Source organism: Propithecus coquereli, unplaced genomic scaffold, assembly GCF_000956105.1.
Source record: "Propithecus coquereli isolate 6110/MARCELLA unplaced genomic scaffold, Pcoq_1.0 Scaffold56, whole genome shotgun sequence".
NCBI lineage: Eukaryota > Metazoa > Chordata > Mammalia > Primates > Indriidae > Propithecus > Propithecus coquereli.
The window spans coordinates 4,742,127-4,768,364 of NW_012151507.1; the positions used below are offsets into that span (position 1 = coordinate 4,742,127).

The window sequence follows — 26,238 nt, forward strand, 5'->3', positions numbered from 1 at the left end:
TTTATTGTTTTCCCTTTTCCGGAATGACATATAAATGAAAATATACATCTTTTTTTTCTGGTCTTTATCAGTTAGCATAAATGCTTTTGAGAGTCATCCATATTGTTGCATTTATGAGTAGTTCATTCCTTTTTTTTTTTTTAAAGAAAAGTCTCTAGAGGTTAATGTTCATTCCTTTTTATTAATGAGTATTATTCCATAGCACGGACGTACCAGAATACGTGTCTCCTTTCATCAATTGATGGACATTTGGGTTGTTTTCGATTTTGGACTAGAAATAATGTATTCGTTTGCTAGGGCTGCTGTAACTAAGTACTAAAAAACTGGGTGGCTTAAACAACAGAAATGTTATCGTCTACAGCCTGAAGGCTAGAAGTCCAAAATCAAGGGGACAGCGAGATTGGTTCCTTCGGAGGACTGTGAGGAAAGGATCTATTCCAGGTCTCTCTCTTTAGTTTGTAAATGGCCATCTTCATGTCCACACGGCATTCTCCCTGTACATGCCTTACATACATTCATTACCCTAAAGACGAATGATGTTATTTGTCATATGTATCTTTTCTTTGGCAAAGTGTCTATACACAGCCTTTGCCCATTTTTTAAATTGGGTTGCTTGTTTTCTTCTTAGTCATTAGAGTTCTTCATAGATTCTGGACACGAGTCCTTTAGCAAACATGCGGTTTGTAAATATTTTCTCTCACTCTGCAGCTTGTCTTTTCATTTTCTTAAGAAAGTCTTTTGAGGAGCAGAAAATTTTAATTTTGATAAAGTCCAATGTACCTTCTTTTAAAATTTTTGTTCATGCTTTTTGTGTCTTACCTAAGAAATCATTGCCTAACACAACATCCCAGAGATGTTCCCCTCTGTCTTCGAGAAATGTTGTAACTTTAGGTTTTACATTTAGGCCTATGGTCCATTTTGTGTTAATTTTTGTATGTGGTATGAAATGTTTTTTCCCCAGATTTTAACAATATAAAATTTTTGGTTGTGGAAAGATGACATATAGGTACTAGACATGCTAGATAAAATAGGACAAAAACAACTTTCAATGCAAAGCTTGATTTACAAGAAAAACAAGGAAATCCCATGGTGTAAAAGATAAGGAGGGACCTGAAAGCAGAGTGCTGAGTATACGAATCAACACCACAGCCGTCTACACTAGGGATGGGGTGGGGAGGGATTAGGGCATAAAGTTTCTACTGACCTAGGGACTTAAGATTAGCAATCACGTGAGCATAGGAGAGGAGTCTTGGGTTCACTAAAGGTAGCCTATAGTAGCTGAGACTCAGTATACTAATAAAAGAGTAATGCCTGAATTCCTGAAAGGGTACATTTTCAGAGAAAGAATGGCAAGAAGAAACAAAAATCATTCACCAACTCAAGGAAATGACAAGGAAGCTTGAGTTTGTCTCCTGAGAATTCTCCTGAAAAATTGAAACTGTCCTGCACCTTGCACAGATTCGAGGGTTAAGTTGATAATACCTGAGTGGTCCAGAAACTCCCCAAAATTGATTACCTGTAATACTTTTTGAATACTTGGCAGAACTGACGTAAAACTGGAGAGCGACTTCTATGGGATTCCTATAGAAAAAAATATTCCTACTAAAAATAAGTTGCAATACCAATAACGATTTATAAAACAAGGCAGAACCCATTAGGCCCAGCACAGACGTCCGCGTAGTCTGTGTGTTGCACACAGCAGGGCACACGGATGATCATGAGAACAGAGCCCCTGCAGTTGCATGTTGCGCTGGCCCCAGAAACCACTTACCACCAGCGAGAACCAGCAGGCACCGCAACAGGGGGATTAGAGCCTAAGAACGTCCTATTATTGTTGCAACAATAATATCAAGGGGAACATAAAACTTGATTTGAAAGAAACACTTACAATCCTAAGAAAATAACAAGGCAGATTTGAAAGTTTTTTGAAAAAGATAAATCAAAATATATTGCCAAGATTGCACCACAGAGAAATAAAGAGATAGAAAAGAAGGCACTAGGAGAAGAATTGACTTGATCTTTTAAGGCATGGCTGTTTGGCAGTTTTTTCTTGATAGAAAGGAGACTATTACAGGGCAAGAAGCTCTTTAGTTGTCTCCATTTTCTCAGCTGAAAAAGAAAATTATACAGAGTAAAATCTTAAGAAGGGATCTGAACTTTAGGAATATCAGGATAAAAAATCCTATGAAAGGATCTTTTATGAGAGAATTTAGAATTAATAGCAAGGGGATTAAATGCAGAATATAGTTGCTGCGAAGGCAGAAGCGGTTAGAACAGACAGAAGGCCTGTTTCGGCATTGGGTACTCAAACTCTAAGTGGAAGAAGTTTTGAAATATCTTTATGGAAGAAAAGGAGAAATAAGAATTAAACGGTGATATTTAATGCTGGGGTTTAACAGAAGAAGAGAGCCCAATTTGCATCTGGGTGAATATATTATTATTTCTTTAAGTCTTACAAAAAATATTTATTTATCTCATGCGAAATAGTTATGGGGAAAGTGAGAAAGTCGTGTTCATATTTACACTTTTCATTGTGAAATCATATTTCTGATTATTTCGGCCACATCTGGAGTAAGTTTACAAATGGGGACCACTGCCAAGCGCCAGGATCCAGGATCGAGTTGGTAACATCAACGACAATCACAAGCAGAACGCCAAGAAGGAAATCGCCAGTCTCTTCAGAGCTGACTTGTGCTTCCAATTAACATAGGACCTCAAGTATCTCATCAAAATTTTCTTTCAAAAATAATACGAATTCCTGGTGAATGGAAAAAGGCAGGAGATACTAAGAACTAGACAGAGGATGAGGGCGTTTAGCTGGAGACAATCTGTTTACAAAAACAGGCCTGGACTGCTTTCCAAAGTCATCAAGCAACAGTGGTCTTCAGCCAGTCTTTCTTATAATAAAATAAGGAAGAACTCATTCCAAATTTTAAAAGTAGGTGGGTTAGAATTTTAGCTGCGTTCTTCTGGGAAAGCTATTTTCTCTCCTCCTAAACTCCCCCCTTAAGTAGGGCATACCGTTCGGAATTCAAAACCTGCTGGCCAAGTTTCCAGGATAAACAAGACTTTGTTGTGGCTCTAGAATCAGCCCTGTCTTGAAAGCTGATTTAGTTTGGAAAGAGGGGAGAAGGGAGAGGAAGAGGAGTTCTTAAATAAAAGGAATATGGACTTTAAAAACAAACAATGAGGTTCAAAATGCCTGGATCTTGTTCCTGGCACTAGTATTTCTCCAGGCAACTGTAGGCCCTTACGATGCTAAGCCAGCTTGGCAGAGCCGAGAGCTGGCGGGGGACCTGAGGAAAGCTCCAGTGTGAAAGCCACCAAGAGGTGGGGAGGGACTGTGTTTACAGGGATGGTCTTAGAAGACAACATAAGCTTCTCGGGAAAGCAGGAAACAACTGACCCTGCTTGAAGGAAAAATGTAGAATAAGGAAAATGCTCCATTGAATAAATTAGATGGAAGAGTATGAGGTTAAGTATTAATATCAGAAATAAAACTAAGAAAATGGTTGACTTTTTGTTGTTGTTGGCTGATCTTTGTCTGAAATAGAGATTTAAAATTTTTTCTTTTATGTTATGTTGCCCAGGTCAGCCAAAAAAAAAAAAATTGTTTTTTCTTTTAAATCCATCTTAATAATACCAAAGAAGCCCCTCAACTCAAGGAAAGTAAGATGAGAAATGTAAGGAAACAGGTTTAGTTTAGTGCTTGCCAGTAAGACTGAAGGTTAAAGGGAAAAAGTTACAAAACAGTGATATTTTCCCAATTTCTTACAGAAGAAGCCATTGTTCACTGAGCTAATGACATTTTTTCTTTTTCTTTTTTTTTTTTTTTTTGAGACAGAGTCTCACTCTTTTGCCCGGGCTAGAGTGCCGTGGCGTCAGCCTAGCTCACAGCAACCTCAAACTCCTGGGCTCAAGCGATCCTCCTGCCTCAGCCTCCCGAGTAGCTGGGACTACAGGCACGCGCCACCATGCCCAGCTAATTTTTTCTATATATTTTCAGTTGTCCGATTAATTTCATTCTATTTTTAGTAGAGACGGGGTCTCGCTCTTGCTCAGGCTGGTTTCGAACTCCTGAGCTCAAACAATCCACCCGCCTTGGCCTCCCAGAGAGCTAGGATTACAGGCGTGAGCCACCACACCCGGCCTACATTTTTTCATTAAGAAAATTATATTTTTTATAATGCTAAAAGATCTACTTTTTTGCTCTTCACTTTATAGAGGTAAAAAATACTTTGACTTGTAGTCATTTTAAATGTTTTGAATCAATTCTGATGATTGCAACAAATTAATATGTGAAAATTAATGTGAAAATTAATGAGGTTTTAAAAATTATATGACTTGATGTAAAAGAGTCAATGGTAACCTAAGTTTTTCTTAGTGGTGTATTGTTTCCAATCCCTATAAAAGATTAGTTTATCTCGGGTTTATCAACCTTAGCACTCTTAACATTTGGGACCAGATAATTCTTTGAAGTGGGGGGCTATGCTGTGTATTACAGGATATTTAGGGCCTCCCCCAGCTAGATACCAACAGCAGCTATGAGAAAACCAAAAATGTCTCTAGACATTGACAAATGTCCTCCGAAAGGTAAAATCATCCCCAGTTGTGAACCATCGGTTTATCTTCATAGTGTTAAGATAAACTACTTAAGATTCACCTTCTAATTACAGTAGAAACAAAGTAAGCATGTTTAATTATTATCCTCAACAATGGAGTGTTTGTGGCAAAGTAACTGGTGTCGAGGTGCTGCATATAAAGCATTAAATAATACTTAAAAATATTAGCGATGACAATGAGGGCTTGTGGGGAAGGGAGGGGAGGACATGGAGAGAGGGAAGGTGATGAGGACGGGGCATAGTCACACTTTCCAAGCTTGGGAATGTGTAGATCAGCCGACTCTGGTTCTCACTTGGCACTAGGTCAGAGCTCTGGAGCGGGAAGGGGAGTGGAGCAGTCAGGTGGAGGTAAAAGAATTTGATGGGTTTTTCAGTCAAAATATTGGTTTTTCTTGTTACAATTATCTCTAAGGCTTAACTTCTTTAGCAAAGGGCATTTTCTGGTACCAATGAATATTGACTTGGCTTTGTGAAAAATACACACCCATCAGACAAGGAGGATTCATTTCCAGGGCAGACATAAAGAAAACAGATGTTGTATTATTCACTGATTCAGTAAAGCTTTAGAATTCCTCATATTACATTCAGATTTACTGAAATCCACACCCATTATGCATATAGATTCAATAAATAGTTCATGCATGTGACGCACTCAATAAATGCTAATTGCATGCCTTTTATTAAATTTCCTGCAGTGAATGCTAGCAAGGGTCTTGTAAGTCAATGTTGTCCTACGCTGTAAAGGGAGGATGAGAGATCAGCAAAGATAAGCGGCTGTCCAGGATAATTCAAGTTATTGTGACACGTGAGCACAGGTCTCTTTCCATGGGTCCAAGGCGCTTTCTCCCACCCGCAGCTGCTTTTCACGAACTTGTATGTTTAAAACTGAACACAGGCAAACCACGCAGCTCCCGAGAAATGGCAGATGGCATATTTTCTCCTCATCCCTCTTTTGTCTTTCTTGTCTCCTTTCCTCTACCCCGCCCCCTTTGACTCCTTAGGCCTGTCAGTGACACCCTGCTGTTTGCTCATCCTGCGACAGGGAGCAAGAGTTGAAGAGGTTGTTGTAGACGGCATTGCACTTGGGACCCAGCTGCTTGCACCAAGAGGTACAACCGTTCAGTTTTTTTTTTGTTGTTGTTTGTTTGTTTTTTTTGAGACAGAGTCTCACTGTGTTGCCCGGGCTAGAGTGAGTGCCGTGGCGTCAGCCTAGCTCACAGCAACCTCAAACTCCTGGGCTCAAGCGATCCTTCTGCTTCAGCCTCCCGAGTAGCTAGGACTACAGGCATGCACCACCATGCCCGGCTAATTTTTTTGTATATATTTTTAGTTGTCCGATTAATTTCTATTTTAGTAGAGATGGGGTCTCGCTCTTGCTCAGGCTGGTTTCGAACTCCTGAGCTCAAACAATCCACCCGCCTCGGCCTCCCAGAGAGCTAGGATTACAGGTGTGAGCCACCGCGCTGGCCCAGACAGTTATAATAGAAGAGATGGATCATTGGTTTTGCGCCACCAAAGAGAGCAAGTGGGGCCCTCAGGGATGGCAACAGGAGCTTGCCCTAGGGCCAGGTTGCTATCAGCCAGTGGGTATAAGTGAATACAGCTATACTGGTTTTAAGTTAGTGAACTGCTTCCTTCTCTTTGGTAAATAGTTGCTGCCCTGAGCCCCCAGCCCAGCCCTCCCACCTCCTTGCAACACAGTACCGATTTTAAAATATTTTGAGTATCACTCTGCCTCAGGCTAGTGCTTTTAATGCTTTTAGCTAATACTTGAGTTTTGTAAGGAAATATATTTTATTGAGCTTCCAGATCACACAAGAGGACAAATTTGCAATCATATGGGGTAAATGGCTGGTAAAAATGGGAAGAGATTTAAGAGGAGTTGGGTGGAAATACGGGGTTAATTTCTCTGCACTTCCACAGTGATGATAATCATCACCACTCCTCAGCTTTGATCCAAGGAGAAAGGTGAGAGGAGAAATGAGGCCTGCTAGAGCAGAAGGGAGTGCCTGGCACAGAGCAGATGCTCAATAAATATTTGTGACTGAATAAATAATTGAATACACGACTGCATGGTAAGAAGAAGTTCTGCCTCATGAAACTTGTTTTCATGAGGACTGAGTAAGATGATTAATCATTGCAACAAATGTAAAACATCTGTTCTGTGTCGGGTTTGGGCTAGGGTACAAAGTTGAATCAAATATGGTGTTACCAACCAAAGACTATTAATCAATTTAGAACGGAAACATAAGGCTGAGAAATGACACACCTATGCAGCCAGGAATTGATGGGCCAGAGAAAGGTCTGATATTAAAAAGAAAAAAAAAATGATACCGGTAAAAGCAGAAGTAGAACCACCAAGCTTTATGAGATAATTCTCCCACTATACTCGACCTCACTAAACTTCCACTCAGCATGGATTCCTTGCCCTCTGCTTTCTAGCTGTGACCAAAAAAGGGAAGTCTTAGCACCAGGTTACATGGAAAAAAAGAACGAGGCCAGGATGTTTGCTCCCCTGGATTCCTCCCTGTGAGATCACCTTAGGCTGGCTGCATCCCCCGACCAAAAGTCAAGACAGCCCTCTCCACGTGACTTTGTCCTTCCCTCATCCCTTCAAGTGGTTCGGATTATATCAGAGAACAAAAGAGAAAAATCCTTCTTATGAAGCTTACATTTGAACAGGGGGAGAAAGACCATAAACAAAAAACAATTAGGTACTACAGAATGTTAGAACTTTTAAATGTTCTGGAAAAATAGAGAAGGAAAAAGGACTGAAGTATACTCAGGAGAGACTTCGCTGGGAAGGTGAAATCCGATCACACACTTGGAAGGCATTCAAGAAAATCGTTCACGCAGCTGTCCGAGGACAGGCTTTCCTGGCAGGGGACACAGCGAGGGCGAGGCCCTACGTAAGGCAGGAGCTACCTGGGGTATCTGAGAAACAGTGCAGAAGCCAGTGTGGCTGTAGCATAGCGAGGAAGGGAAAGACAGACAAAAAGGTCAGCAGGTAACTTGAGGATGCATCATGAGAGACCTTGTATGCCACTGAAAGGATTCTGGCTTTTACTCCAAGGAAGATGGAGAGTTTTGAGCAAAGAAATGGCCCCATCCGATTAAATTTTCAAAGAATTATTTTCACCATTCTCTTGATAATAGACGATGGGGAGAATGGGCATGGTAGAAGCCTGAGATGAGTTAGAAAGGTACCGCAGTATTCCACGTAAGGGATGATGACAGCAAAGGACTGGGTGGCCACAGTGGAGGTAATGAGAACTGGTCAAATTCTAGATATTTATGTATATATGTATGTATGTAAGAATGAATGACAGGGTCTCGCTCTGTTGCCCAGGCTGGAATGCAATAGCTCACTGCAACCTCAAATTCTCGGGCTCAAGCGATCCTCCCACCTCAATCTTCCATGTAGCTGGGACTACAGGCGCATGCCACCACACTCAGCTAATTTTTTTATTTTTTGTACAGATGGGATCTCACTGTGTTGCCCAGGTTGGTCTCAAGCGATCCTTTTGCCTTGGCCTCCCGAAGTGCTGGGATTATAGGAATAAGCCACTGCGCCTGACCTTTAGATATATTTTAAAGGTAGAACCAGAGGATTTCCTGATGAATTAGAGGTGGATTGTGAGAGAAATTAAGGAGTCCATCTGATACAAGGTTTCTGGCCTAAGCAACTGGAAGGATTCAGTTGCCATCAACCAAGATGGGGCAAAATGCATGCGGAGTAGGTCCGGGGGAGCAGACTGGAATTTTGATCTGTACATGCTAAATTAGAAACGAATAATAATGAAGAGGTCGGAATATTGGACGTGAGTCTAAATTCAAAAGAAGAGACAAACTTGAGATTTGCCAGCACATGGATGCCATTTCGAATTACAAGATTAGGTAAGATTACTAAGGGAAAGTGTGTAGAGAATAGACTAAGGGCTGAATCCTGGAGCACTCCAGTGTTAAGAGCTGGGGAGAAGAGGAGGAGCCACCATGAAGGAAGAAGAAACCGACCCCTGGAAGCATGTGTTAGGGAGAACAGAGGAATCAACTGCACCGAATCTGCGGCTGTGCGAAGATGAGGGCCAAGAATGGGCCGCGGGATTTAGCAACGCAGAAGTCACCGGTGACCTTCGTAAGTTTGGTGGGGCGTAGAGGGCAAAACTTGACGAAGTTTTAAGAGAATGAACAACAACAACAAAAAACTGGAGACAGCAAGTATAGCCAAATCTTGCAAGGACTATTGCCATAAAGAGGAACAAGGACATGGGCTGGAAGCTGGCAGGGGAAGTGAGGAAAACACAGTTGGAGTTTTTTTAAGAAGGAATAAGCAGCAGCAAGTTTGCATGTTGCTGGGAACGATCTGGAAGGATGTTATCTTTCTCTCATTTTTACAGCGTTATGCACAGGCCCCATATGCATCTTTTTAGACCTCTCCCCCGCCCCCCATGAGATCTGGCCCCGTTGGTCAGCAGGGCAAGTGTGCCGCCACCGGCCCGGCTCAGTTGTGCATCTGGCCGCGAGTCGAAATCCCTTCTTGTATCTGCAGCTGGAAAGCAGGGGAATGTTCCCTGATCCGCAACAGTTTTTAGCATTTAATGGGCATTCGCTAAGTTTGGCTCTGGCGGATTTAGGTAGGATCTGACCTTCCCGCCTGGTTTTCTCACCTGTCCCATGGTTGGATCATGTGAAATGCTATCGCTCTCAGAACGCGTTTACCAGGGCCCGTCCCAGCTCCATTCCTGACTACACACTTTATTTGTAGAGACTCCCTCAGGGTAAAACGTACCCCCAGTATCATCCCCCGCCCACACCTTTCCGTAGTACTGAGAAGACGAAGTTCGGTTGTGGGTAGAGCACGGCTGGAGAGAAAAGCCGCACCATGAGCTGAGGGACAGGTGCCAGGGTTTTTGACGGGGACATGTAAGTTTACAAGAAATCTGTCAGCGCTCCTCTCTTTCGAGTAGCACCGCTGAGGTAAGGCATGCGTGTGCCAGCAGTGGTTTTCTTTCTGTAACTGAGCTTCTGATTTTACACTGAGAAATTCCTCCCAGATTTCATCAATAGGCTGCCTACCAGGCACAGTTCTGGTGATAGGACACCTTCCCTTTTCTTATTTTTCCCCCATGTACTTTATTGGGAACTGGGACAGATTAAATCAGGGGTGATTATCCAAATGTTACTGTTAAATAAGATATGCTTTGAAGTTAAGGCAACAGGTGACACATATTCAATAAGCCAAAGTGCTTAATTTTTGTTTTCTATGAAATAGTTTATTTTACTATTCACTATGGAGGCGCTAAAAATACATATTTGATATTAACACAAAGCACTAAACTTTGTAACACTGGTAAAAATGGTTATGGGGAAGTGAGAAGCCAGAGAACAGGGCACGTGACATTGACATTTGCTCACCTCCCACCACACACCTTAAAACGTCGAAGGCACTTATCAGAACCGTTAAATAAAGGAGTATGGAATTTAAAATAATGACATATGCCCGAGACATCAAATAAAGTGCTTGATTTTCCTGTAGTTTGATTTCTGACATTTCACCAAAATCTCTGCTGATTTATATAATTTACTTGGTAGCCTTAAGGTATTTAACATGACTTGATTACAAGGTCACTTCAAATTAAAATAACCTAATGGAGTACTGTAAAAGCAGAATTTGTCCATACCCGATTACTTTAAAAGAGCACTCCTGTCTTCGGGCAAAGGCGAGACGCCCCATTCTTAAGTCGGTCACGTCATCTCTCCAGGGAGCGCCACGGAGTGAACTCTCACTTATCAGCAGCACACTGGTGTCTCTGTGACTTCTAGGCACGTTCATTCAACACACACTCGGCCAGCATCTGCCAGGCGCGCGGCACTGTGCTGGGGGAGACAGACACACAGTGCGGTCCTGGCTTTCACGAGCTTCCATTTACCCTCTGTAACTGGGTCCGCCATGTTTTTCTTTCAGTTCCTACTGACTTGTTCCAAGCAGCTTCTTAGAAGAAAACAGATGCCAGAATAAAAGAGTTTGTGTTCCACCCCTTATTCTACTTTATGTCCAGAAAAAAAATCAGAGTAAGACAAACATCAGACTTATAAAAAAGGTCCAAACCCTACATCAGTCTTAAACATGGTGCCATTTGTCTACAACATGGAAAAAACAACAGTGGATGAAGAAGTAGAGCACCTTTCAGCTCCTTAGAAGCCACCGTGTCTTTACATTGCTTTGTGGCATTTCCTGCACAAAGATAAGCACTATGGTGCATTCCACGACAAATGTATAAATGCTTTCGGATTGACTAATGCTCTTACTCTCCATTCACAGAAAAACAAAATTGACTCCAATCACGTTTCCATGTGAAAACACAAAATTAGATTAATAGAACAGTCATTCTTGACTTAGTAATACTCTGACTTAATACAATTAAGGACATCTTCTAATGGCATTCGTTCTCAACATGGAAAAACAATTTCTTGCATATGTTTTAATCACAGTGTATATGCAGATGTAAATACAGAGTCAGTGTGAGGAACAACACTGACAGAGCATCAAGCATGTTCAGAGTGTATTGACAAGGAGAGATTTCGATTTCTTTCTATTCCTGCCTCCTCAGTCTGTACATGTATAATCATTTACAGGGTAACCACATGCTACACAGAATTGAAAGATGCCAATTTTTACTATAAAAATGCTGAAATTATAATTTTCTAATGTAGAATATTGGAATGTACAGAAAGATTATAATAATAGGCAATCTACAGGAGAGCTAACAAGGTATTTGTACATCTGATTTGTATTAATTATCCTTCCTCCATTTTAGATAATATTCCATCTTTAATATTGAACTTTCCTTTAATCAAGAAATCTGCCAGTTCATAAAATCTGAGAGCAATTTCCAGTGATCTCTGTCAGGATAGAGAAGCCAAAAGACCACAGGTATTACTGAGTTATAATCAGAAAGAGGAACCAATTAATCTGTATTATAATCACAAAATTGCTGCAAGGCAATAGGCTTCTGCAATGAAACATAAGTTATAAGGGTACGTATTTAGGCATAAAAATAGTGGCCTAATTTCACTGAGTATCAACTAGTATTTGCAAAGCTACTTGATTTTTTTCTGTTGATCTTCATTGTTGTTAAATAATGATAGTTTTGATGGTGATAAAACTTCATTTTTCAAGTGCAGGATGATCTGAGCTGAATGAGAAAAAGGGTGATGAAGGCAGGGAATGAAGGTAGGCCTGGCATCAGGCTGAACAACGTAGTTTTCTTCTGTTTTTGATCTTAAGGCTCACGGCTCCCAGTTTACCACCATAAAGTCACAGACATGCCAGCCCTTATAAGGGTCTCAAGATTAATCAAGACGAAGAAAGAGGAAATGATAAACTGTGAACCAAGCCACCACGGCTACAAAGTCCTAAGAGTGACACCACTATCCTCAGCAGCAATATATTTAGATACAAAGACAACTATATATATACAATATTGTCATAAATATTTCCTTTATTTTATGACTAAAATTTTTAAAAATAACTTTATAATGTTTTATAATTATTTCTTTAAAAGTGGCATACTTTATTAAAAGAAACACTGGAAATATGGATTCTTTTTAAGAAATAATCTTCAACTACACTGATATATTTAGGGAGAAACCAGATTTCTACACTAACTAATGGAAAATTAACCACTTACGAGTCTAGTTCCAATCCAAACAAAGGGCATACATACATATTTTAAGACTTACTCTGTCCATTCAGTTAAAACATTTCCATTCCAGAGCTAATAGTTACTGAAATTCTAAAAATGCTCATTTTCCTGGGTATCCTATTTTGTCAAAGGATTTATTAGCGGCTCAGATGCTGTTTACATTAACTGACATCTACAAAGAGTGGAGAGAAGAGGCAACGCTCCATGATATGTAAGACCTTTATCTCCTTTTTAATGCTCTAAGCAAACGACAAAATTTAGCAATTATATTTAGATCTTCATAACCTTCAGGTGTCTTGACTGTCTCCTAATATGCTTTCTCCCTTCAAATTTCTTTCCATTCTGAATAGAACATTTTTGCCTCCTAGTACTAGTCCTGTAGAATTTTAAAAACAAAAAAACCCCCAGATTCTATGTTTCTTTCATTTTGAATTAAAATGACCCAAGAAATAAGTCCTATACAGAATCATTTTTTCCCCATTAAATACTAGTAATTTCTATTAACCGTATCTCTAATTTAGGGATATATACACACTCAAGATGTCCAAGTGCACAAGTTTCTGCAGAATCACCATTTTATTATAAAGCTTCCTCCTCCTACAGATTAGGGGACAATGTATTTTCACTCTGACTTGTTTCAACAATACAAAGAGGTTGGCACATTTTAAAGTTAACACATTTTGTCAGTATAAAAACAGGCTGGGATTAATGGTGACTCTCCAGCATTTGGTTACTGAGTAGCCTGTATGTAAATTACACAGGCTCTTCACTTTTTACTACTCATTATTGTGGGCTGATTTGACACTTGATTGTGCAACATGCATCTTCCCAAGGATGATCAGAGAATACAACGACACAATATTCAAAGCAGATGATTTTGCTACTTTTAGCACTTTGGTAAAAGGGATAGTTGAAGTTAGAGAAAAGCTATTAATGAAAATAAATTTGAGGAATAAGTTACCTACAGGTTTCATTTATTCACATTAGGACTGACTGGTCCCTTCTTACTGGAATTTAACTGAAAACAGATTGGACCATGATTGGTAGCTATATATTGGTCATTTTCAAACACTGCAATGACATTCTTCAATAATTTTATTATCTCCAGTTTTATGGTGCCATACTATGTTTTTCACACTGTTTAAATTTCCCATTTCCATAATCCAAATGCCAAAAAATTACTACACATTCCCTTATACAGTCAAAAATAGGTTTACTGGAATGTTTTTAGTCATAGCTGAAGGCAGCAACATTTACATTTAGCGCATTTGTTACACACATAAACATGTAGAAATTGCTTGCAAAGCAACTGCAATGTGAAAAGAATATTTGTGCAAATATTGACAGATGGTTATGCATCTCTTTCAGCATAATGACTTTGTACTCTACATAGTCTTCCCGATCCCCAGACTCACCCAAACCTTACTGCAATAATGCAAGTCCTTATGCTGTTAAAATGCTAGTATGAAATATTGTCATCAGTGGTGAGCTATGTACACAAATTACGAACTGGCAAGTATCTAGTTTCAAATTAGATCCTTGGAATATGGCAAAAATAGAGGTTGGTTATCTTCACCTTAAACATAATTATTAAAAGCACATTTTGTTAGAAGAAAGGAAGATAATTGGACATTCTCAATGCTCCAATTTGAAATGATACTTGCCTCTTAGTTTCTTGAAAAAGAAGTTTTGAAAGTTATATACATGGGTTTCACTTAAATTATGCAGCAATCTTTTATTGTTATTGTCCCAGATCTTGTTTAATGAAGATCTCTGTCATCAAATCAAGTATGATATTTCACAACTATAAGAACTGTAAGAGAAAAAAATGAAAAAATTTTATCAAAATCAGATTCATATGCTATGTTAGAAGCAATATTCCTAAATGTAGCTGTGTTCACTTTTAAAGAAAGGGGTAGTAAGGACTGAATTTTTATCTGAGAAAATAGGTAACTAATGGGAAAGGAGAAGCAATACATATCATAAAACAACCTAAACCTAAATGTCTAGCATCTTGACCACAAAAATTATGACATAACTATATCATACAGATGCTAAAATATTATTTAAAAATGCAATGGGAAAATATTCATAATATATTTATTAAAAAGTATACCTATCTTAGTTCTTAAAAACATGCTTATATAATAATAGGAAAAGACTAGAAGTATATATAATAGTTACAGTAATGGCAGCTATCTCTGTGTGGTAAGATCATAGTTGAATTTATTTTCTTCCTTATGCTATTTCACATTTTACACATTGTCTACCATACATATACACATATAATTGAAAGTCACTATAAACAGTGCACTAGCAAATACTGAACTACTGCACCTAGGGAAGACACAGGGTTAAATTCCTGTGAGCCTCTGGCTACTACATTTTTGTCAACCGATCAATACATAATCTTGCTTTATGCGTGTTTCTGTTTAAAGACATTTTATCTAATACATAGCGTGGATTCAGTAACACTGAACTCAAAGCCAACAGCATCCTAACTCACGCCTGAACAAAGCTTACCTAACGCGTGTGTTTCTTCCGCCAAGACACAGCACAGCCCTTCTGTACTAAGCACTTCAGCACTATGCTTGGGGGGGCATTTTATACAGTGAAATGACCAAAAAACACAAAAGTACGAAAAACGTGACATTAAATACACTACAAAAAGAACATATTTATGTTATGAGAGCTGAAATAAAAAGGCAGAGATGGCCTTGTTTGATGTCAGCTGGGAAGGCAGGCGTTGGGAGAATCAAATTTTCTGCTGCTCTGAACATGTCTGAGAAAGCACCATGAGTACTGATTTAGGGGTTACAAATAAATTTTAGCTGATAAATGAATTTGCAAACACAGAATCTATGAACAATGAGGATCAACTGCATTTTTTTTTAACAAAACTTTTTTCTGTTTAAAAAGAGAACAGTATAATAGAATCTTTCAAATGGTTATTTTTAGTCACTTTCCAAATCTTCATAAAAATCTCTGTAAACATAGGTAAAGAGTCCTTGAAAAAAAGGAGATATTAAAAATGACCTTAAAAAGAACATTAAGGAAAAAAGGAGGGGCAGGAGTTGTGCTTTAGTGACTAAAATCAAGCTCAAATAACAGAATAAAACAAAAACCAAACAAAAAACCCATAATCTAGAGAATATATCTGGATTTATTCTTCCAAAACAATATTACAAAATGCAAACTTCCTTACCTGCAAGTTAATAATGAACAGAAAATGAATGTTTTGGCCTTGAGTGTAAGGGTGGGTTAGGGCAGGGGTTCCCTTGGAGCATCTGAAAAAAGATATGGATTCTCTCCCCGTACAAATGTGTATTTGCATATTCACATAAAATTTTACATACAAGTTAAGAACATGTTCAGAGATCTATAGATTCTAGGTTAAAGGATCCTGACTCAGGTCAAAAATTATTATTTAATCCTGGCATTATAAATACTGGGTCAACTGAAAATAAATTTAAAAGGGAATCACAATGAACCCCCAAAGAAGTGATATCCCCAAGAAGTAATAATCCAGTAAATACTTACTGATAATCACTAGCAAAAGGATAACTGCAACCAAAGCCATGATGGCTTTTATCTACAACACACAAAAGTACATACAAAAATATTAATGTTTGACTGTTAATAAAGTGAAGACTATCTGTTGTGCTATTTACACCACATTATACTAAATCATCTCAATATATAGGCACATTCCTTGAAAAGTTTTCAAATTTCTTTTCACATGAACTTGCTTGGCTGTTTTGCATCCTTTTGTAAATTATCAGAATTCCCCAAATTTGAGGATTTTTGCTTGGCTGGATTTTATTGTTCAAGGCTGTACTTGCATAGTAAACAGTAACAATCAAAGCCTTCATGGGGACCAGGCGTGGTGGCTCATGCCTATAATCCTAGCACTCTGGGAGGCTGAGGCAGGAGGATTGCTTAAGGCCAGGAATTTGAGACCAGCCTGAGCAAGAGAAAAGACTCTGTCTCTACTATAAATAGAAAAATTAGCTGGGCTTGGTGGCACATGCCTGTAGTCCCAGCTACTGGGGAGGCTGAGGCAGGAGGATCACTTAAGCCTAGGAGTTTGAGGTTGCAGTGAGCTGTGATGATGCCACGGCACTCTAACTGAGGCAACAAGGCAACAGAGCAAGACTTAGTCTTTAAAAAAAAAAAAAAAAAGCATTCATGGGGCTGGACTTTTTTGTCTATGATTTCACATGCTTATTTCTAATGTGAGACCAGGAAAAATACATGACATTTTAGCAACTTGTTCTGTTCAAGTGTCAGGATATGATAAATAACATAGACAGCTAATTCAAATGGTTCAATATATATAATCTAAGGTAGCATGATTTATAGTACTTATTCTCAAAGTATATGAGAATCCTGTTAGTTTTTTTCTCCCCTTACTTTCTTCTTGGTGTTTTTGTCTCCATTTTGAGGAATATATTTTATATTTTTCATGAATAACCTCGTTTAGTAAGTAACTTGCCTAAATGCATTCTGTATGTTAGTTTAATAGCTGAGAGGAGAAACCTTAAGATTAGTTCTTGGTCAGCTGCTTAATATTTTAAGCTCATATTAACTTTCTACATAACATTGTCACACTCATAATTTACCTTAAAATGCATAAATTATAAATTGATTTGATTTTCTTGAATTAAAACCAAGCCCTGTTTTCATCAAACATTTTCACAAATAATTGATTAAAGATGGTTCACTCAGTAAAAACGATACTCAGTTATTACAAACAGATGAAACACTGTAATGAGTATCACTAATATTAACAGAAACCAGAAGTAGTTAATGAAATGTTTCTAAAATAGAACAGCTGACATTTTAGTGGCATTACATTCATGACAATAACAAAGTGACCCAGAGAATATATGGAAACTCTGCAATCTGGAAATCAGTGCCTATTAAAATTATGAATTATGATAACCAAAAAATGTATAAATAAACTCAGAACAGATGGAGATAGGAGCTAAATTTTCAGTAGGTGTCTGGGTCTACATGATGCTATTAAGTACTTTAATCCTTTTTTATTAACCTAAAACATTTCTAAAGTAATTTGGAATTTTACAGTAAAACTGTAAAATTTTATCAACTTTACTCAAAATGTGCTAGGCTTAACTTTGGAAGATTTAATGGAAATATCGATATCAATTTTAAAACACCACAATGAATAGAGTTTTCTTCCTTGGGTTTCTAACACTGTGAGGGAAATGTTTACAACTCCAAATGGCAGTATTGTATTCATGCACATCCAAAGCTCTCCTCTTCCAAATGATATGAACAAATATTTGTTTATCATTAAACATAAAAGAGCTTCACAGTTCTCTAGATACATAAAAGAGGTGTTAGTGATTCTCTCTCCCCACCCTTTGGATATTTTTATTCACTTATTTATTTTTCAAGTTTACTGAGGTACACTTTACATAGAATAAAATGTGTACTTTTAATGGGTTTTAACAACTATATGCAGCTGTTAGTCACCACCACCACAATCAAGTACACGACATTTCCACCATTACCCCAGAAAGTTCCCTTGTGCCCTATTGTAGTCAATCTCCAACCCCACTCTATCATCCTTAACCACTGGCACCCCTTATCTGTTTTCTGTCCCTATATTCCTTTTCTTAAAATCCTTCCAAAATCACCATTATGGAAGTCAATCTAGAAAATGGTAGGCATGGGGCGGCAGCCCCAGATAAAAAGTAGAACAATTAAGTACTAACGGTGTGCAGTGAGATTGAAGAAAGCTAAGTATTAGAAAACAATAACAAACGGGAAATACTTGCTACTCTGAATGATCTTTGTTAAGTTATAAAACAATGGTTTTCATTACATGGCCAATGCTATTAGTTGTCCCCAGAGGTCCTTAAGGTAATATAGAGATCGTTTAAAAATATAATTCAATAGGCTTTTCCCCCATAAAAGCACACTATTTCTCTGATCCGAACCCCATAAAGTACCAAATGAAAATCTTTAGATATAGTTTAAAAAGGCTAGGCAAAATGCACATTATGACCATCTTTTTGTGGCTACATTAATGGAGTCACGTACGTGGCAGGGAGCGAAGAGGTGAATGGCCCTTGGACCTTTTGTTTTTCCAAACTAGCCTACGGAATAGAAAATTTCTATAGAAACTGAAATTTATTCTTTAAAGTATAAAGAATTTAAAATAGAAAATTTCTATAGAAACTGAAATTTATTCTTTAAAGTATAAAGAATTTAAAATAGAAAATTTCTATAGAAACTGAAATTTATTCTTTAAAGTATAAAGAATTTAAAATAGAAAATTTTGATTCTAAAAAAGGCGGGAGCAAGAAACATGTTTCTTTCCTCAGTTCTACTTCTGAAAGTTAGAGGATTCAATAAGTAGACAGACAAAAATAAATCAATCCAAGGCAACTCTTAGAAGAAATCATTAGCATATGGTAAAGTCAGATTTAGAAAGTTATTGCTAAATTTGAAAATAAGAGACTGAAAATAATGAGTTAATGTCTAAGATTTTCAACAGAGCCAAAAATTATACCTAGAATCAGGAGAAAAAAAGATTTGCTCACATGACATGGAATTTGCTACAAAATCTTAAAAGAAACACTTTCTGTTTAATGATGAGTAGCCACACATTATGTAAGAGGTAAACTCATTTCTATGAAATTTTTTTTCAGGAATATATTAGTATATAGTTATTCTCATTTTTTTCCTTTTATTTCTTATTTCTCTTGAATAATGTGGAATAGTGGGATTTTTTTTACTTAACTCCATTTGCCATAACAAATTCGGACATATAAGCTGCTTTTATTTTTTTCTCCTTTTAATAGAAAATCCTATTTTTTTCTAGCTCCCACCTTATTTTTTAAAAAAATCTCTATATAATGCTATAGAGGTTGTTCCAAAAAAGTACTAACAATAAATTGTAAGAAAATGTATATTTGTTATCAGACAATAAGTCTAGAGGTAGGTAAGTTACTAATAAAAAGTGGATTACTTTTATGAAGAAATCTATGAAAATATCCTTTTAGGTACCACTTGATTCCTTTAGTTATTCCTATCCCAAAAGTAATTAATTAATGCAACAAATAATCACTGAGTTTTTACCATATGGCAGGTTCAAAAGCTCTAACAACAAGCCAGACAGCTGCAGTCCCTGTCCTCACAGAGGTTATGCTCTAGAGGCCCTTTTTCTTCATGTGTTTGAATACCACTTGAGATGCTGACCGATCGATCGATCCAGTATCTTCTGATTTACTTACTTTGCATCCACGCCACCACATTTGCCTTCGAAGTTGTTTGGATCTGTTGCTAAAAGCAGTTGCATTATCCGATAAGCTTTCTATATCACACAGAGGATGGAGAGAAGGATTAAACGACATAACAGGATTCTTTTATCTAGTCACACAAAGACAAGAAAATATTAATTTCTACCTCCACAAATGTATTCCCTTTTAAGCATGAAAACAACATCCTCCCTTTTCTCTACCCACAAACTCTGGAGTTCCACATTGCGAAAAAAACAAAAACTAAAAGCAAAAAACAGCTGCAAATCAATCCATTTTTATTATAAAATTAAGAAAATATTTCCAGGGCTTCAATGCTTATAAATAAACTTATGAATTCTAGTAAGAACATACTCTTCAAAAATTCAAATACTTGGCATATCTCTAGGAAACAAATTACATGTGGAGAAGATTAAATTCTCAAAAGATATCAAAAGTGAGTGATTTTAAAGAAAAACAATATGAATTTTAAAAGTGATTCAGCAAGTTTTTTTTTTTGGTTAAGCAAATCTGTCAAGGATTAGTCAGGTATTCAGCCTTTCAGCATTCCAACAATATTACAGTGCTTAATATGTGCCAGGAACTGTTACAGGTACTGAGGCTAACATCTGTTAGTAAAGAAAAGTTACTAAGTTGCCACAGAAAGCATAAAATACAAATATCAGAAAAGTTTCAAATAAATGTTGAAAAAAGTGATTAGATCTTGAGATCATGAGAAACACAAAGCACATCAACAAAATAGGGCAAAAGAAGAAATAGCTATATTAACTCTTCAACAACGTATTGCTACATTCTCCGTTCTCAACTGATTAAAGAAATAATACAACAGTAAGATGATTCAAAGTAAAGGAGGCTAAAATTAAACCATTAAAATCATAAACTTAAGAACCAAAGGCCAATTTCCTAAGCCAAGATTCCTAAATGTTAGCTAGACAAGTGAGAGAAGACATAAACTAGCAAAACATAGATTAATAATATCAAGAAATACATGAAGTATCTGTACCTGATTTGTCCTGTAGTTCATCTAGTCTCTCCCCTCTCTCAATTACCTTTGTAATATTTTCTTGCATGACATCAATAACTTCATCCACCTGATTCTGAACACTAGTTCAAAAAAAGATTAAAAAATTATTTATTGTTCTAAGAATGTTTACAATTTTTGAGACTTTCATTAGACATAACAGAGAATAGCAAATTCTCAGAGAATTATTCAACTATAAAATTTAAGTTTAAGGCTTTGTAGCAATGTTCTTCCATTTGTGGGCTTGAGTACACAGATAATTAAAAACAACATTATATAAATTAAAGTAATATTTAACTTAAAGATAGTTTATTTTTAGCTCTGCTTCTGACTAGTAATGTAACCCATAAACAAATTAAATGTACTGTGAGAACGCTCAGTAACTGCAGAATTTAGTGAAATAGTTTGACTCTAAACAATCGGTTTTATTTTCTTTTCAAAAGGCTGTTGTGGCAGCACGTAGACACGCTGTAACCTACTTTGCTATATGTTTCATATATGAAGGCTAACAAAGGAGTTTGCATAGGTATGTTAGAAGCTTATGAAAAATATCTAGTTTCTAAAACAGAAATGTAAGGCACATTCCAGGAGACACTGATGCTCATTGGGTATAATTCTTCACTGCTCATCAGCTTTCTCTTGAGCATAAACAGGGCTTAAGACAACTGGGGAACACCTGGGAATATTTTGAAGTACCCCCTCAGGAAGCAAAAAGAAAAAACTTTTTGCTGTCCTTCAAATTGAAAATATTTTTACTCCTTATATTAGGGGATAGGGGCCTGTTTTTACCAAATTTCAGACTGTTCGATGAAGATTTAACCTAAACTTAAAAAGTTAATAATTAATTAGTCTTCAGCTACCTACTCTCACTCAGGAGTTACCTCCAGAATATACAGCACAGAAGTGCTTAATTAAGTGTCTAGCTTTCTTCTGTTGCTCTAACCACAAGACATTATGTTAAATTACTTGATAAGTGACAACAATGAAATATTTAAAAGGACAAATAAACTCATGGTTCTTATAACTCTAAAATGTTCAAAATACAGGACTACTAGCAACTACAGTCACATGTTACATAATGATGTTTTGGTCAACAATAGATCGCATTTACAATGGTGGTCCCATAGATTATAATATCGCATTTTTATTGTAGCTTTTCTATGTTTAGATGCACAAATACTTACCACTATGTTACAACCGCCTACAGTATTCAGTACAGGAACATGTTGTACAAGTTTTTAGCCTAGGAGCAATAGGTATACCATATAGCCTAGGTGTGTAGTAGGCTATACCATCTAGGCTTGTGTAAGTCACTCTATGATGTTTGCACGACAACAAAATTGCCTAAGGATACATTTCTCAGGACATATCCCTGCTGTTAAGTGATGTATGATGGTATACAATATTAAATATATATTTAAATAAATAAAGATATGCAATTGTGTTTCTAGTAGGGGAAAGAAGTGTGTCAGTTATCACCTAGGGGGCTGTTAAAAAATTATCACAATACAGATCTCTATTCTGCCTTCTACCCCACAGTATTTGCCAAACTAACCCCATAAGTTGGGTTGAGGCATGGTCATGTGTAATTCCGGAAAAGAATTCTATCCTTTCCCTATCACTAACCTATTTCTTCAAAAAATTCACTTTAAAAACAAAATGAATTCAACCTGAGCATGCTGATTAAAAAAAAAAAAGAAGGCCCATTTAGACATAGGTGGAGTCAGAAGTACTCTCAGATTCAAGTAGCAATTGCTATGCTACAGAATATTAATAGTCACCTCCCTCCCATATTAAAGGCATCATGTATACTCACTGATTATCCACACATAGATTTGAGGGTCACTCACAATATCCCAGAGTTCTGTGCTTCCCACACATTACCCCACTAAAGGATGTAAGAATGATGCTCAACCAAGCTGAGACATGCAAAATTTTCTTCTGCCCAAATGGATCTGAAAATATGCCTGAATTCCTAAGACATCCTATTGCAACTACTGATCACCAAAGCTGAAAGCTAAAGATGTTCACCCAATGTAAGAACAATGGCACACATACCTATGCAACTAATTAATTTATCCAACAAATAATTAATGAGCACCTACTACATACTGTTTCAGGCACTGGGAAAACAACAAGGAACAGAACAAACAATAATTCCAGCCCTCATGGAACTTGTTGTTTGAATGTACAGTGAATGTACTGCATTAACCTTAGAGCTATGAAACAATGTGCTCTATCCCAGTAACTATGGTACTTTCTATTTACTTATTTACATGCTTATTTTCAGCATCTCCCCACTAGAAAATAAACTTGCCTATTTTGTTCACTTTTGTAGCCCCAGTATCTACAATGGTACTTAGGGCAGAATGGGCATCCCATACATATTTGGTGAATAAGTGAATAGTTTGGGTACAAATCCTGCAAAGCATATCCAGCTACTTGAGAAGGAGATATAAAGCAGTGAGTGTAGAGCCTTCCATTTAATTACAACACAGAAGCAGACCTGTTGTACATCAAGAATCAATTTTGAAATCCCCAGATAATTATTTTTCATTATGTGCAAGTGATGATAATTAACAGCCTAAAGTAAGGGAGTACAGCAAGACAGGAATGGACAAAATGTTCTACAGTTCCTGCACATGATCAGATTATAGCTATTAAGAACATTAATATAACTATACTACATATAATTTTAAAATAAAAACAAAAAGCTGAAGAAATAGTTATAGAACCAGAATCTCTATAAGCAAAAGAATTCATGGATATAGGCTGATTAATTGGAACAGAACCCATAAAATTCCAGATTCTTACTATTACGGATTATCATAAACCTACAGGTGTTACCTCAACAACATAGCACACATGTAATAAATCCCTGTTGCTAATGGGAACTCCTCAACATTTTAATTTTTCTACTAAGTGATTAGTAAATTATTGTTGCTTTCTCCTTCACACATTACCATCTGCTGGTGTGACACTCTTAATCCAGCTACTGTGTAACCCTTGCTCAATAATGGAAAATCTCATGATTGTGTTTCTGTATTTCAAGATGTTTCCATGCTCAGAACAAAACTTTTGTAGCAGAAAATGATCTATTTATTTACTTGAATATGAAAGATAATTTTGTTTATAAAACAAGTGATAACATACTTCCCCATGATCTTTTACATTTTCATAGCAGTTATAATCATCTGATTTCCCTATTTGCATTTCACATTGGTTTTATCCCATTATACACACTATAAATGCCTTAAAATCAGGCTGACTGCTTCATCCTTTTCTTTCCCAGGTCATGTGAAATGCGCCTGGTACAAAGTAAACATTCAACAAATATTTTCTATTCTGAAATAAATATCTCTTCATTCAAAAAGTGTTTACTAAGAAGTTATTAATATTATGCTACTCATCAAGGATATGAATATGAAGGTTATGAGCCTGACATTTAGAAAGATTACAGTACGCTGGGGAAAAGTGATATCCATGATTATACTACCTTGTGTTAAGTGCTGTAATGGAAGGAAAATGGTATCAGTCATGTAGCCTAAATGAATTCAGCCTGGACCAGAGATGCCATCAAGACCCTAGTGCTGAGTTTTGAGGGGTCAAGAGTGAATTGAGCAGAGTAAAGGAGGTGGTGGATGGTGAGAAAGTTCTAGGCTAAGGAAATATACGTAAGAGAAGGAAATATTTTAAGAACTAAGTGATTAACAGGATGTGGGTGAAGGGATTGGGGAGAGAACAGAGTAGAGCATTCCTAGATTTATAATTTGAGCATGTGAGTAGTAGTAGATGATGGTCATTTACTGAAATAGAAAATTATGACCTCAAAGGAAAAGCAAGTTTGTGAAGAAGAAGTGGAGGTTTATATCACGGCCAGTTAAAGGAGGCTGAAATGATAGGAGAAGTGCACAAAAGAAAACATAACCAGGAAAAGATAAAGACATAGAGAGGGAAAGACATTTTCAATACTCTTTTAAATCCTGTCAGAGCCTGACAGCACCTGTATTCCTGAAATGTCTCTGTTCTAATTATTAACATGGAAGCTGCGTGCTGTCGTGTAGATCCTGGGTTCTGTATTCAGAAAGACTTGGGTTTGCAACCCAGCTCTATCACTTCCTATTTATGTGACTTTGTCAGTCACTATGCTAGCCTGTTTTAGACTCATTATCTCTATCTTATTTGTGAGAATTAAGTGTGATAGTGTTTTTCAAACACTTAGCACAGTGCCTAATGCTTACCACGTGCCAGATAAATGTCACTGCTCTTCCACTAAGAGAAAAATTTATGTTCTGCAACACACACTCACCCCTTATCGTATAAAGAAAATATTTATTTTCATAGTTAACATCTCCATCTTGTGGCCTTTTAAGGTACTGTTGACAAAAGAAGTTTTAAAGTTATGTTGTATTTTTGCAACTACATATATATTGCTGTTAGATCACGGAACATTCCCTGGGGGCCTTATAAACGTTAAACTGGTTGAACCAAGGCTAAAGTTTGGAGATTCTCCACTCCTGACACAGAATGTCTACAATTCACCAGGGTGGCATTTATAATCCCATTTTAAATTTAAATGCAAAGGAAACATTCCAAGGAGAATCATAAATTTTATGTAGGTTTGTGAATATTTAAAATCTTTCCCCAAAAAACTTCCTAAAAAGTGATGTTGGATATTTTTTGTGTGATTAATCTGTTAACAACATTAATAATGAGTAACCAGTCAAATTCAAACAAAGCAAAAATGATGCTGATCTATGCAGTCAAGATTTACTCTGTATTCAAATGTTACAAATCAAGAAGTGATAACATATCTTAACTAAAGAAACTGTCCAGTGCTAGCAATTTTGGGTACTAACCTAATGTTGGGGATTTGTCCCTGGGCAAGTTGTGTGGTAAGTTGTGCTCTGCCGTCTTGGGCACACTGATGAGTCAGTCATGCCTTGTGCAGATAAGCACCCATGAGGTTGGGCCATCAAGGTTTACTTTATGTGTCTGATGACTGACCTTCTTCTAACTAAATCTGGCAAACCTTTGGCTCTAGAGTAAGAAACACTATACTTACTCAACAATCCCTTACTATTCTAAAATTCTGTGATTGCCAAAGTTATTGTGGTAGTTTAATATATAGATATACATATTCATGTGTGTCTGTGTGTTTGGCACTTACTAACACAGACATATATTCTTCGATGCCTACTCTGTAGGACTGGTAGTGGTTTGGGGATTCAGCTGGAAAGTCATACTCAAAAGACCCAATAGCCACACTCCATACTAGGTTCACTCTGCAGAAGGATATCAGACAGGAAACAAAGCACACTAGAAGGATAAAACACAGGTATGTCATCAGTGGAGTCCTCTTCTCCAGTGGCAGCTTAGACGTAAGAGAACAAGACTATGTGAGTGGATACAGAGGTCACTGTGGCTCAGTGTCGGAGAACGGCTCAGCCATTACTCATCGGCACCCTTGCAGGCACCAACATGTGCCACACAGGCTTGAACCACACCTAATCTGAGTCTTGGCAGAATGCCCTGTGATCCCTTCAACTCCCTGTCTCCCTTAGGAGACTGTCATAAGACTGTTTCTGACGACCTCTCAG

General features: G+C 37.3%; 1 protein-coding gene across 1 annotated transcript in view; it reads right to left on the reverse strand.

Moving 5' to 3' along the window:
• Nucleotides 1–13,405: 13,405 nt before the first annotated feature.
• Nucleotides 13,406–26,238, reverse strand: part of VAMP4 (vesicle-associated membrane protein 4) — a 32,777-nt gene continuing 19,944 nt past the window's right edge. The window contains exons 5-8 of the mRNA XM_012657807.1: nucleotides 20,621–20,721; nucleotides 19,594–19,673; nucleotides 15,869–15,920; nucleotides 13,406–14,141 (exon numbers count right to left, since the gene is read on the reverse strand). Of these exons, the coding sequence (XP_012513261.1) occupies nucleotides 14,113–14,141; nucleotides 15,869–15,920; nucleotides 19,594–19,673; nucleotides 20,621–20,721 (262 nt within the window). The 3' untranslated portion in view covers nucleotides 13,406–14,112. The remainder of the gene's footprint in view (nucleotides 14,142–15,868; nucleotides 15,921–19,593; nucleotides 19,674–20,620; nucleotides 20,722–26,238) is intronic.